Source organism: Heterostelium album (genome assembly GCF_000004825.1).
Source record: "Heterostelium album PN500 unplaced genomic scaffold PPL_scaffold6, whole genome shotgun sequence".
In the NCBI taxonomy this organism is placed as follows: domain Eukaryota; phylum Evosea; class Eumycetozoa; order Acytosteliales; family Acytosteliaceae; genus Heterostelium; species Heterostelium album.
The window spans coordinates 1,422,206-1,436,554 of record NW_008805068.1 but is presented as its reverse complement, the minus strand read 5'-3'; the positions used below and the strand labels follow the sequence as shown (position 1 = coordinate 1,436,554).

The window sequence follows — 14,349 nt, the reverse complement described above, 5'->3', positions numbered from 1 at the left end:
TTTTTGGCAAAAAAACTCTAAAAATATCAAATCGAAGATTGTTTTGCAAAAATATGAAAAGTTCGTTTTTAATCTAAGGTTTTTTTTTATTATTTTTTTCATCAAAAAATTGGGAGGCGAGCACCTATTAAATTCGTTTAAAACAATCATATTGACGAACATTGTATTAATAGCGCAGTTTATGTCAATGTTGTAATTTTAACCAGGAATTCAATGAACTATCAAAATTTTTTATGGACAAAAAAAAATATTAATTAATTCTCTTTGTCTATCAAATAATAAATAAAATTTTATTTATTTTGTTATGATTATTAAAAATAAAATAAAATAAAATAAAAGAATATTCCGAACAAAACTCTTTGTCCAAAATTCAAAGTGATAGAGTCTGATTTATAGGTTATTTTATTTTTTTGAAGTTCAAATGGACCTATTCAAAAAAACTTCCCAATAATTTTACCCAAAGTTTTATTTTTATTATAAGTTGATTTTAAGATTATGATGTACAATTTTTGTGTGATTGAAAAATTATCCACCCCCAATAAAAAAATATTAATAACGCAAATAAAAAAAAAAGAAAAAAAAAACTGAAAGTATTAATAGGGTTTTTATTAAAACGCCCGTGATTTAATTTAATTTTATATTAATTATTTATATTATATTGATCAACAACACATTTATTTGATTTTCTTTTAATTCATTAAAAATAACACATTATTTATATATATAGTAAATAGAGTAATAATAATAAAAATAGAAATATTATTAGATTGATAAAAATATATATATTTTTTTTATGAAAATAGAATAGAATTAGATTATTTTAAGAATAACAAAGAGAAATATAGATTGGATTATACAAGATTAGATAGATAGATAGATAGATAGATTAAATAGATATATCTGATATAGTTAGAGATGAAAATTAAAGATATATCTCTATCATCTATACTTTTAGTAATACTACTGTTATTTTGTACCAATATATATGTTGTTGACGCAATCTATCAATCACCATATACATTTTCATCAAAGAATGGATTGACAACAATAGATTCATTTGGTTTCCTTCAAGGTGGTTATTTTGATTTCAATTATAAAATCGTTGTATGTATTAAGCAAATAATATCTTTCTTATATATATGTAGTTCAATTAATTAATTATAAGTTTGAAACGATTATAAAAAAACAAAAAGGATGGTGATTTCTTTGAGAATACAACACAATTGTTGGTTTGTACAGATCATCAGTATAATGACTTGGAGTCGAGTACTTATTGTTTGGTGCAACCAACTTGTTATCAGGTGTTCCAATTCACCAATTCTTCAGGTACGATTAGCTACAAGATCGACAGAAAGTTTGGCGATTACTTTACATTTCTAATTGGACAGTGCAGTCCAACCAATCAGCGTATCACCTACAAGATTTCATATGCATTCTACAATCCCGGTGGTAATCATCTCTCCTACCAATACATTCCTCTTCCATACATCTACATGATATTCACTGGTGTCTGGGTGATATTAACCATACTATGGTGTATCAATTGGTATCTAAATAGAAAGGTAACAAAACAAAAACAAAACAAAACAAAACGAAATAATAATTATGTTCGACTAACAATTAATTGTTTTGTTTGTTATTTATTATCTTATTTTATTTTTCTTTTAGCAAAATATAAAATTACACAAAGTAATATCATTGTTACCATTTTCAAAGTTGGCGGTTGTTGCATACTATTGTGGATATTGGACATATTTGCAGACATATGGTGCAGTTGGAATTGTAGTAATTATTTTCTTTTGGCTGTTCTACATTGTATTCAGAGTGATTGCTTGTGTAGTATTACTGACTATTGCGACTGGCTGGGGTATATGCTCCGGTCGATACGAACATCTAAAGAAGCCACTGGCACTCATCATCATTCTCCTCGGTGTAACAATTGCACTTGGTGCAATACTTCAAGGTTTCTTTAATGTAAGCGCTAGCCACATTTCAATATAATACATTTATTTGTTTGTTTGTTTGTTAACTAACTAATTTCACTTTTTATCGTTTATTATTATTATAGTTCTTACAATTCATTGTTTATATTCCAGTTTTATGTATTATCTTTATAAAGACAGATTTTAATATCAATTTGATTAGAGCCAGTATATTGGAGTTGCATTCAAATACACAGATGCAACCAATTGCCGGTAGTCAACAACAACAGCAACAACAACAACAACAGGAAGCTGAAGTTACACTTAAGCATGAAGTGCTTGATCCACCAACTGTTCAACAACCACCAAACAACAATAGTGACAGCAGTAACGATAACAGTAGCAACAATAATAATAACAGCAATGTTGCAACTGGTGCACCAGAAAGTAGTGTAGTTCAAGTTAGAGATCAAGATAATGCATTAAAGTTATCACAACTTCAAAGTAAATTAATGATGTTCACGTAAGTTACTATTACTATTTCTTCTTTTTTTCAAAAGAAAAACAATATTAATGTTTTTTTTTAAAATAATTACTAGGGCATTCAAATGGATAATGTTGGCATATTTATCATCCGTTATTGTAATTCAGTTTTTAGCATCTGCATTCCAACTTGTATGGATATTTGAATTGCTGAGTCTTTTAATTGATGTTGCTTTGTTTGTTTGTATAGGGTATGTATAGACAGATAGTTCTTTAAAGATTGACTTAATATTTACAACTTTTATTCTTATATAACTTTATAGATTGACATTTAGACTAAGAAAAGAAAAGATGTATTATGAATTTATGGATGAAGAGTAATTATTGTTTGATTGGTCAATCAATATTTATATTTATATTTATATTTTATTTAAACAATGTACTTAATCAATGATCTACTACTACCACTACAAAATCAAAAAAATAAAAACACCACTTTGTATATATATTTAACATTAAAATGATTAATCATTATTTTTATTTAAAAGTTTGGATAAAGACAAAAAAAATGATGATGGTTGGAGGAGGGAGGAGGTGTGGAGATATAAAAATAAAGAATTAAAGACTAAAAACAGAAAGTAGAAAACTAAAACAATTAATTATGATTATGTTATCATCTTTGAAGATTAATTAGATTTTGATGTTGATGCTATTTTGTCGATTGTAGAATGGATTTCTATGGGTAGAGCACAAACCAATCATTCCACAAACTTGGTCTGGATTTGGTTCATTCTTGATGAATTTGATCATCATTTGACCGTAGCTGTCAACAATATTCTTGCATGTGGCAATTACATTGGGATTCTGGAGATAGGAGCAGTCATTCTCGACGGTATTGATAATTTGTTGGGCTTGAGAAACTGTTGGAATGAGATTAAGAATCTTTGAGGCAATTTGCTCACATACATCACAAGCATTGTTATTGTTGTTGACGACTGGTCTTGCGGTTGGATTTCTCTTAGCAATAAGGAGAGAATTGTGATCTGGAACAATGGCTAATTGATTGTTTTTGTTCTCGGTTGGTTGCGAGGCAATGATGTTCATGCTTTGTCTAACTTGACCTGGAACAGGACAGAGTTTCATCTCTTGACAGATGATCGCTGGAGTCATCTCTTTGGCCAAAAGTTCAATGATAATTGGTACATAGTTTGATACCAAGCTGTTGCACTGGGATGCCCAACCTTGGTCAAACTTTGAACAGATCTTCTCCAAAGCAGAAACCATTTCTTGAACCGAGCTGTTTCTATCGACAAATTGTTCGACATAACCTGTTACAATTGTACAGATTGGACATTCAGTATTAGAGATAATTTTGACCACTGGTTGCATTACCATGACCATCACTTCATTAGTGCATACTCCCAGAATTGAACATATTTGATCTGGATCCTCTTCATTGATGATCATATCAATGATTTGAGTAATATAATTTTGAACAATTATTTTACACTTTTTGTTTTGTTTTAGTTTTTTTTAAAAATGATGATGTTAGAGATGATAAAGAATATTATAAATTTTATATATTTACATTTGATGACCAAACTCCTGGTAAATAAAGACAAACTTTCTCCAACTCCTGTTCAATCTCATTGATAGTTTTATTTTGTTCCAAAAATCTTTCTACATATGAGACAACCAATTCACAGGCTAAAATTGTTTTTTGTACAAGGTTCAAGTTAGTATTTTTTATTTTAATTTATCTTAATTATAAACATACCTTCACAAGTAACATTATTTCCTTTTTCATTAATTTGTTTTGAGTTTACATTGGATATTAAAATTAATAAAAATACAGAAAACAAAACAAATTGAATTTTCATTTTTGTTTTTGATATTAAAATTATAAAGTAATAAAATTTGGTTGGGTTATATAAATAATTTTTCTTTATCTTTCTTTCTATTGATAATGATTTAAAATTATTTTAATATGAATATTTATTAGTTAACTTCTAATTTAATGACAGCTGGTCTATTTATTATTTGAGTGCAATTGAAATAATGGAGATTATAAATTTTGAAAAGGAAAAAGAATATTTTTGTCACACAAAAGGAAAATAAATAAATCAAAAATACAAAATAAAATAAAACAGATAATACATTTTTAATTGTAACTTCCATCAAAATAGTATTTTTTTGTTGTGGTTTGATGTTTATGTGTTAATATAGTGGTGTGTTCACATAAAACCTCAAAAATTGCAAACATTGTGTGTTTGTGAAAAAATAAAATAAAATTTGAAATAAATAGATATACAGATTGATTGATTGTTTGAAAAAAAAAAAAATATATCATATTTTCAAATAAAATAAAATACCTATTCTTTTTTTTTTTTTTTTTTTTTTTTGTTATTGAATTACAATGAATTTTAATTATTTGTGTGGTGTGGGTGATGATTATGGATTGAGAGTTCTACAGTCTCTATAATACATTGAACAGGTTCTGATGTTTGGAATGCCAAGATAGGCCATAAGTAGACTTTCCAAACCAATACTACATCCAGCGTATGGATAGCAACCGTACTTCAAGGTGCCTAGGAAATCAAGGTAGCAATTGATTTCATCTTGGCTCCTCAAGAGATTGTATTTTATTTGTTGTTCGTTGATTGCCAGTTTCAGTTGATTGTGATCATGTATTCTTTGTGATCCTTTGGCAATCTCTTGACCTCTGATATAATAGACAAATGAATTTGTATATTGTCTGTCATTCTGTTGAACCCTTTGGTTGCCATTCGATACGCATGGCATTGCATTTACATCACTCATGTCACTCGGCATTCGATCGATCATATAGCAATCGATACCATACGTGCTCTTGATGAGTTGACCAAGTCGGCGTTCTTGTGAAGTCGACAGGTAGTCGTCGGCACCCATGCCTATTTCATTGAGATCTTTTAACATCTGCACTGCATCAGTGTAGTCGATTCTCAATGGTGGTGTTCCATATACAATCGATTCACTCGGATACTGTTGACCAATAAGTGATAGCAGTTCAGGTAGTTTGTTTAGTCTTTCGAATATCTCGATAAACATTTGGTCAATTTGATCTAAAAGTTCATGATAATGTTCTTCAATTCTCATTTCAATATCGATTCTTGTGAATTCGCAGAGGTGCCTGTGTGTAGATGCATGTTCTTTTCTATAGATTGGACCAATCTCAAAGATTCTATTGAAATCAGAAGCGATTGCCATCTGTTTGTATAGTATATTAGATGTTGCTAAATGTGCAGTCTCACCAAAGTAATTCAACGAAAATGAACTCCAATTGTCAAGATTCCATTTTAATAGTTTAGGGCTGTGTATCTCTATGAACTTCTCCTTCACCAACCGGTTGTAAATGATGTTTGTCACTTGTGATTGTAGTTGGAAGATTGATTGATGTGCAGACACACGAAGATCAAGTGTTTTGTAATTGGTACGAGTAGACAGAGGAACAGAGTAAGCTTGTGACTCTGAGGAGCCTAGAGACAAATCTTCCAGACTGATCTCAAGTGGTTTCGACTTGGAGATTACGTACAGCCTTTTGATGCTAAGTTCAAGATTGGGATGTGTACTTTTCTTTATTTGTTTTGCGGGGTCGTAGATAACGGTTGCTTCAAGATCAACGATCGATTCCTCATTCAACTGACGAATGAATCTAATCATTTGTTTTGAAACGAGTGATTCTCTCTCCACTGCCAATGCTTGGATACGAAAATGTTGTTGTCGCAGACCTATAAACACTAGAGATTTACCATGTGTACTGGTTTGACTGATTCTCGCTCTCATAGTGATAACATTATTATGATAGGTTGGATCGAGATCTTTGATTTTCACATATCTAAATGCTGTATTTTCCAAGTTTCCAAACACCTCTGAGTAATCCTTTTCACCATAGTTTGATTTAGTGGTTTCTGATTCTTGTTCATTTTCCAATTGTTCTTTTTGTAATTTCTCTGCATGCCTTGTTTCCTTTTCTTTTACATTAAATTGTCTTTTCAATTCTTTTTCTTTTTTCTTTTGTTCCTTTTTAATGGAACTTTTGTAAATTCAATTAATAAATATATGAGAATTAATTAATAAGATTATTTACCTTTTACTTTGAGTATTTTCCATATCTCTATTAATATTTAAGAAATAAAAAAAATAAAAGTTTTAAAGCTTAAATTAAATTTAATTTTTCTCAACTTTTTCCGAAATTTGTAAAAGAGTTTTATGTTTTATCACTTATTTATTTAAAAGAATCAGATAACTTTATAATAAATGCTTAAAATGTACTTATTTATCAGATTTCATTGCTGTTACAAAATATATATATATGTAATTACTGAAACATATATAAAATGCAGTATTAGACATTAATTTTATTCGATGCATTTTGTTTGATTTTTATTTAATTAAATATATCAAAGAGATCGAAACAATAAATATTCATCCACATTATTATTCTATTGTCTTATCAGTTATTAATATATTATTCTTCTTATTCACTATCTCAACAAAGCACTGTAATCACTACACATGTAGAGTATCTTTAAGTACACCATATAATAACTATTGTTCTATTATAATTATCTACTCTGATTCTTTTTAGTATCTATTTAATTTGTTAGATATATTTATATTTCAATTTATCCTAGCAGATCTATCCCAACTGATTCTTAATATATATTAAATTTCGAAACATCAAATTTTCACTTCACTTGCATTATTTTAATATTGTACATCTTCCATCTACCATCGCCAACAAACTAGATATAGGACAATTAAATACTTAGATAATAATATAGAGTGATAGGATAAATTCAGATGATAGGTGAAGAGTAACTATGTCATTGTTTGGGAATTAACAACATTGTTGAATGTTCATTAAAACATCTACAGTTCACCATATTAAACTATAGTTATAATATTTCAAATCGAATAATTGAATATCATGCCTGTACCATGTTATAGATTTCATCAACCGTAGTTGGAAAAAAATGCATTTAGTTTGATGGATTGAATTTCAACAACAACAATACCATTAAAAAGCATCAGAGGAACAAGCGACTTCTATTTTTTTTCAATATGCGCGCATTTTGGGTTATCGTTATCAAAAGATTGTATCAAGAATGGGAATCGAACCCATGACCCAAACCGTGTTAAGGTTTTGTGATAACCAACTACACCATCCTGACATTACAAAATTCTTCTTTCCCCCCATTTTTCGCGCGCGGCTACAGATACTATCTGTACAAGAGATAATGGATCAAACAAAAGAATTAAACAACCAAACTCAAGAGACCTTCGCTTCGGTGGCATCTAAAGCCACTCAAGCTGAAGTATCTCTCCAATGTAACCGATTTCTCAATAATTAACCCACCAGCAAAACATTCTTTCAATCGGAGTATACCAACACACTTAGTACACTAGAAGATAGATTTAAACTATTAGAAAAAGTTATTAGTCACCATCGTATACCCACCACAACACCAGCTTTTGGTTGCTTACTGGTTGGTAAGATTAAGTATACTACAGAAAGTACGCTAACTACCGACGAACTTAACGCGATAATCGGCAAACTACCAAATTGCAATGCCACTACATCAACTAAAAACAACAGAACAACACTAAGCGTTACAACAGAAAACCACACCCAAACAGACATCTTACTTAACGGCAACTACACCTTCAAATGTAATAAAACCGAAGGTACAATCGACTTTAATGTTATCGGCGCACACAGAGTTAACATTAAGATACCAGTTATTGTAGCTGTAGACAGAACACAAACAGAAGACTTTCTACGTGTCATGTGCGGCCGTATACCCCAACTCGTCAAAATCAAACACCTCGACAAAGCCTGCATCGTCACTGGTTACTTCAAAGAGAAGACTGACCTTGACACTTCCTTAAAGAGAGTCATCTACGAATCCTTTGAGCTCTCTACCTCAGCACCCAAAGGCATTATTGGAAACCCAGGTACCAACCACCAAACATTCTCACCTACTATCCCAACTACTATCCCGCCACCTGCTAGACTCAACATCTTACCGAGTAATTCCAAACGTATGAGATTTGGTAATAAACAAAACAGTAAAGCGGTATCAACTAAACCTAGCAACACACAACACAACAAGCAAATACCAACAACAAACAACGTTACTGATAGCAATAATAACACTGTAGTTAATAGCCAACAAACATCAACAGTCAACGTTACCACTAATGATAATTCAAATAGTGATACCATCTTAACAAACTCTAAACTTCCTAACACTGCAACAATCACAACCACAACCACAACTACCCAAACTGCTACTAGCAACAACCCATCAACAAACAATGTAGCAGCTATCACAGTACCCACTCAGGGAACCTCCACTACAGAGGCCACCGGTATGGATATGAACTAAGTATAACCAACTATTATAATGGAGACCCCACACACCAATCTCTACCTGTCTTCGCACAACATACAAGGCGATTGGTCACACAAAATCAGTACCATCGTACAAACATATAATCAACACATCATCTCCTTACAAGAAACACATCTGCTTAATACGCAACACACACAATTCAACAAACACATACCACCAACGCATATTGCGTTACACTCATCACTCGAACTCTCATTGCTAACCAATGTTAACAAATTGAAACCTAATCAAACAAAGTTGCCAAAGTATGGAGTTACAACAATCGTACATAAAAAGATTTATTCACATATAACAAAACAATATATATCTAATAATGCACGCACCATAATCATCTCATTTACCATAAACAAACAAACAATCACACACATAAACTCATACGCACCCTCCAATAACCGAGAAAAACTTGATTATTGGAATGAACTCGCAACAACTCTAAAATCATTCAACCTACCCAACCAATCTCTAATTATTCTATCAGGAGATTTCAACTACAACTTAAATGAACTAAACACATTTAAAAATGATAACCCATTCGCTAAATTTATCAACTCTTTTAGTTTACATGACACCTGTTATAGCAATGATTTCACAAGAACACAGAACGGACCACACGGTTTATCATTCTCACGTCTTGATGGATATTTTATCTCCACACCTAACACAAACACAAATTTTCAATTTAATATTTCTAAACCTAAAAACTCAAAAATTAAATCCGATCATCTCGCCACATTTCTCACAATTAAACTTGATAAGATTAATTTCCCAAACATTCACACTAAACCAACACAAAATAATAATAATTACTTTATTACAAGATCCAAACTTGGTAAAAATGAACCAGAAACTCTGGCGAATTTCACCGAAAGTATGGGAAATGAATTTAGAAAACCATATTGGTTAAACATTCTTAATACACCAATCACAAACCTCTCCACTCTCTCAAACATTAACAAACAATTCACAAATACCATTGTCGACACCTCAAAAAGAATGTTAAACTGGAAAACACATAACATCTCCTCCCACTCTTCAACACCTCGTCTTAACAAAAGACATGATCCAGAGATCGACAAACAAAAACAACACGTCAACAAGCAAAGAATCCAACTCAACATCTTAATCAAAACAATCGAAAGGAAATTAATTCTTCACAAACGAATACCAACCAAGTTGAAAACAAAATACAACTCTTTTGATCCAGACTTCAACTCTGACGATCCTACAGAACTACTAAACTCCCTTCGCACTTCTTTAAAACTTCTAGATTACCAATTCTTGAAACTGAAAAAGCAACAATACAGATTCTTCCTCAAGAAATGGAAAGAGAAACTAGACAACATTAAATACGACAACTCACACAAGTTTTTCAAAGCAGCTAAAGCAACATTCACCAAATCCAACATCAAACCCACGTCGTTAAATCAACTAACGAATTTGGTGAAACAACAACACATAGTGAAGTGGAAGACGTCATTCGTGCAACCGAAGAATACTATCGGAAACTATTCACCCCCAAACACAATGATCCCAACAACCCCACCAAACAATTCTGGTTTAATAATATCACCAAACCACAACAACCAGAAACTTCACAACTTACATCACCAATTACATTAGATGAACTCACCTCTGCCGTCTCCAACTCATCCAATAGGAAGTCTCCCGGTCACGACCTCCTTCTAAACGAGATCATAAAGCTATTACCAGAGAGTGCACTAAAGATACTCCTACACATCTACAACTCCTCTCTTCTACTTGGAGACATCCCAACAGACTGGAAACTTGGTATAGTTTATCCCATATTCAAAGATGGAAACCAATGCGAACTAGACAACTACAGAGCAATAACACTCCTACCAAACACCTACAAATTATTCATGTACATAATCAACAACCGAGTACAACACACAACCGAAAATAAACCAACCAACCTCAACTTCGCAGAATCACAGTACGGATTTAGGAACAAGAGATCAACCACAATGCCACTGCACATAATTAACAACATCATCACCGACGCCAACATCTTTAATAAAGATCTATGGCTTATCTTCGTTGATATTATCAAGGCATTTGACTCCATAGAACTATGGTCCATCATCGAAGGTCTAGAATGGAAAGGAGTCGATATCCACACAATCAACTTCATCAAGAACATCAACACCAACTGTTATATACAGATTATCACACCTTTTGGTTTAACAAATAGGATATTGACAGGCCGTGGCGTCAAACAAGGTTGTCCTCTCTCCCCTGCCCTATGGAACTTTGTTATAGATCCTATCCTCCACTATCTAAACAGGCTTAATAGCGGTTATAGGATACTCAGATCACATAAACCAATCAACAACCTAGCCGTAGCTGATGACATTATCTTAATGGAATCAACTAGAAACTTAGCACAACTCCTCCTCAACAGACTCAACGATTTCCTCACATATCATGGACTCCTTATCAACAACAAGAAATCAGCTTTCATGTATAAACCAACCTCACCAAAAAAACCAACACCCAACAAACGAATAACAAACCCAAGCAATGTAATCACATCAAAAAGATATTCCACTTCCTTCATACCACAGTGGCAAAACCTACAAATATCTTGGTGTACACATCTTACCAACACAAACATGGAGCAACCACACCAACCATGTCAAAAACAAGATCACACCTACTTTAGAATCTCTCGCAAGAAACACGTTATACTCTGATCAATATGTCCGTGCTATTAACGCTATTACTTCGCCTGCCATTACCTATGGAATGGGAATCATCAACTACTCTCCAACTACACTTAAACAATTCGATATTCTCAACCGCAAGGTCATCAAACATAGAAAATTCTGGCTCAACAACACTGCATCTAACCTATTCCATTCTTCTACTGATATGTTTGGACTGAACCTTACCTCCATGACTGACGCGAATGAATACCTTACAGCACACTCTTTCTACCGTCTTCTAAATCTGGAAAACACTATACTCAACACATCTACGTTCTCACTGTGGAGAAAACTCCAGTCCATCCACGCAGATCCAACCCTCCTCTTCATTGACACATCCATCAAGAAGCTCAAGAAAACTAGCCACTTCCTCTTCTTTTCCATCTGCAAAAAATATGGAATTAAACTCAACAGTAACCACCCACTCATCAACCCCATTAACAGACTCGATCAACCTGACTTTTACTTTCAACATAATTCGATAATCAAGAGTAAATTAGTTAATAATGAAAGCAAAAACACCAACGCAAAACAACTATTCATTATCAACAACAACACATACAGTATAATAAAACCTAAAGCACTAGAAGATCTCAACCTAAACAACATCGATAAATCTCAACTCAGATATTTCAGAACAACATTATGCGATAAGGAACAAGCTTCTTCAGGAATAATTAAAAATAGCATTAAAATCAAAATCAACCTAATCAAATCATACACACCTACCAACCAAATAACCCCACCTTCCACCACCCAACATACTACATTACAATTACCTACTAACTCCCTTTCCCTTCCTACAGCAATCCACAAGATCTACACAGATGGCTCCTGCCATAAACAAATTGAAAAAGAGAATACAACCGTAATTAACAACAATGAAATCTTAACATCAACACACAACATAATAATCAGACCAGCTAAAGCAGCCTTCGGTGTCTACTCCCCTTCCTCCGGCTATTGGTTTAACAATAGAGTCTCCGGAATCCAAGGCATAGAAAACGCTGAACTGCAAGCTATCCTTCACGCACTACAACACGCACCACCCAACACCAACATAGAAATCATCACTGACTCAGAATCATCGATCAATTTCATTACCAAATCAACCACAAACAAATTCCACCTATACAACCATTTCAACAAATCATATTTCCCAGTTTTGTCTGCAATAACCAAACTAATAAACCAAAGAAAACAACTAAACCTACACACCAAACTTACCAAAGTTGCCGCACATTCTGGTAACCCTGGCAATGACATAGCAGACCGACTTGCCAAGGGTGCCATTTCCCAGCCACCAACTAACTACCACAACGAACAATGGCTCCCACTCTCCCTATCCAGCGCTGAAAATGAAGCCATCCCAAACATCAAATACCACATCAAACTAATCCAAAAGAACAAAAGATTTACCAATTGGCGTTCAACGTCCCAAGGAAAGCTAACCGAACTGAACTTTGACCGTAAAGCCACCTTCGAACTGCTTAGTGACTCCCCAAGAATACCAAAGTACCTCCAACAGAAACTACTTGCCAACAACGGTCCATGGCGAGCTCCGCTCTTTACCATCAAACACCCCAAAATTACCTCTCCTAATTGTATACACTGCGATAAGAATGAACCAGAAACAACATCCCACATCTTGTTGAGATGCACTGCTACTAATCAACACCGAAACTCACTCTTAAACTTTTATACAACCAAATTAAACAATATAATCCCACCCAATCACAAATTAACAATCATAAACAACACAAATACCAATCACACAAACAACGATAAAGTATTTTTGATAAATCCATTAATAACACTCATTGGAACTGTTCCATCTAATCTAATCAAAACACTTGAATCATTCAAAATCCCAACAAAACTAATCAAATCAACAATCAAAGAAATACTTGAAACAACTATTACCAAAAACCACAAAATCGTTAAAGAAAGAGTGAGAATAAGTGTTGCACAAGCTAACATCAATACAGATGATCCAACTGTACAATTAAATATATTCAACTCACAATCTTCATAAACTACTACCAACTAAAAACAAAACAACAAAACAATGAAAAAAAAAAAAAAAAAAAAAAAAAAAAAAAAAAAAAAAAAATAATAATAATAATAATAATAATAATAATAATAATAATAATAATAATAATAATAATAATAATTATAATAATAATAACAAAAATCAAAAATATAAACTTCCCTGTCGTCAATTTCTCAACAAACAGTTGTACAAACAAAGGAGGGAAATGCCAAAGGTATTTTGATTGAAAGGACGAACTCATGATGAACAATAAAAACAAACGGGTCACAACCAAACTAAAATCCCTGCACCTAACCTCCCCGGTCAAACAAAAAAACCCAATTAATTTTATTTATCTAACCTAAACCCAACCAACACAAACTATTACGGAAATAAAAAGGATCACTCCAAGGAGTGATCACCAACTTAACACCATCCTGACATTACACTTCAAAATTTTGTCGGGCATCTATCTATCTATATTTATTTATTTATTTGTATTAGGAGTCTAAGGTGGTGGTTATTTAAATACTTTGTACTCTTTTCTCTCTTACAAAGTTTTTAAATAACTTTTTTTTAGTAAAGTGGTTTTTCGCACCAAAACCCACTCCTTTCTTTCTTTTATTTTAGAATTTAAATCTTTTTTCTTTTTTCTCCCTTTTCTACATCTTTTTCTTCCCAGGTCTGTTAAGTTAAGATATGTGTACGCGTACCCAGCTTTGTCAACT

The 14,349-nt window shown here is 32.5% G+C and overlaps 4 protein-coding genes and 1 non-coding gene across 5 annotated transcripts; 2 read left to right on the top strand and 3 right to left on the bottom strand.

Annotated features, from left to right (window-relative positions):
- Positions 1-53: 53 nt before the first annotated feature.
- Positions 54-2,786, top strand: PPL_07130 (uncharacterized protein; the record flags this gene model as incomplete). The annotated part of the gene is made up of 8 exons (XM_020577972.1): positions 54-64; positions 174-192; positions 910-1,104; positions 1,194-1,562; positions 1,669-1,974; positions 2,069-2,445; positions 2,522-2,656; positions 2,729-2,786. The coding sequence occupies 8 exons, from the start codon at positions 54-56 to the stop codon at positions 2,784-2,786; spliced, it is 1,470 nt and encodes a 489-aa protein (XP_020432420.1).
- A 309-nt stretch (positions 2,787-3,095) lies between these two features.
- On the bottom strand, positions 3,096-4,285 carry sapA1 (saposin domain-containing protein; the record flags this gene model as incomplete). The annotated part of the gene is made up of 4 exons (XM_020577971.1): positions 3,096-3,197; positions 3,372-3,914; positions 3,994-4,112; positions 4,183-4,285. The coding sequence occupies 4 exons, from the start codon at positions 4,283-4,285 to the stop codon at positions 3,096-3,098; spliced, it is 867 nt and encodes a 288-aa protein (XP_020432419.1).
- A 571-nt stretch (positions 4,286-4,856) lies between these two features.
- On the bottom strand, positions 4,857-6,554 carry PPL_07128 (uncharacterized protein; the record flags this gene model as incomplete). The annotated part of the gene is made up of 2 exons (XM_020577970.1): positions 4,857-6,477; positions 6,532-6,554. 2 exons carry the CDS (start codon positions 6,552-6,554, stop codon positions 4,857-4,859), a joined length of 1,644 nt encoding a protein of 547 aa, XP_020432418.1.
- A 990-nt stretch (positions 6,555-7,544) lies between these two features.
- Positions 7,545-7,618, bottom strand: PPL_07127. Its single transcript has one exon. It is a non-coding gene; the product is annotated as a tRNA-Val (tRNA).
- Positions 7,619-7,684: 66 nt separating this feature from the next.
- PPL_07126 (Pol) lies at positions 7,685-14,317 on the top strand (the record flags this gene model as incomplete). Its single annotated transcript, XM_020577969.1, has 6 exons — positions 7,685-7,762; positions 7,829-8,819; positions 9,342-9,731; positions 10,484-11,345; positions 11,449-12,457; positions 14,252-14,317. 6 exons carry the CDS (start codon positions 7,685-7,687, stop codon positions 14,315-14,317), a joined length of 3,396 nt encoding a protein of 1,131 aa, XP_020432417.1.
- Positions 14,318-14,349: the final 32 nt, after the last annotated feature.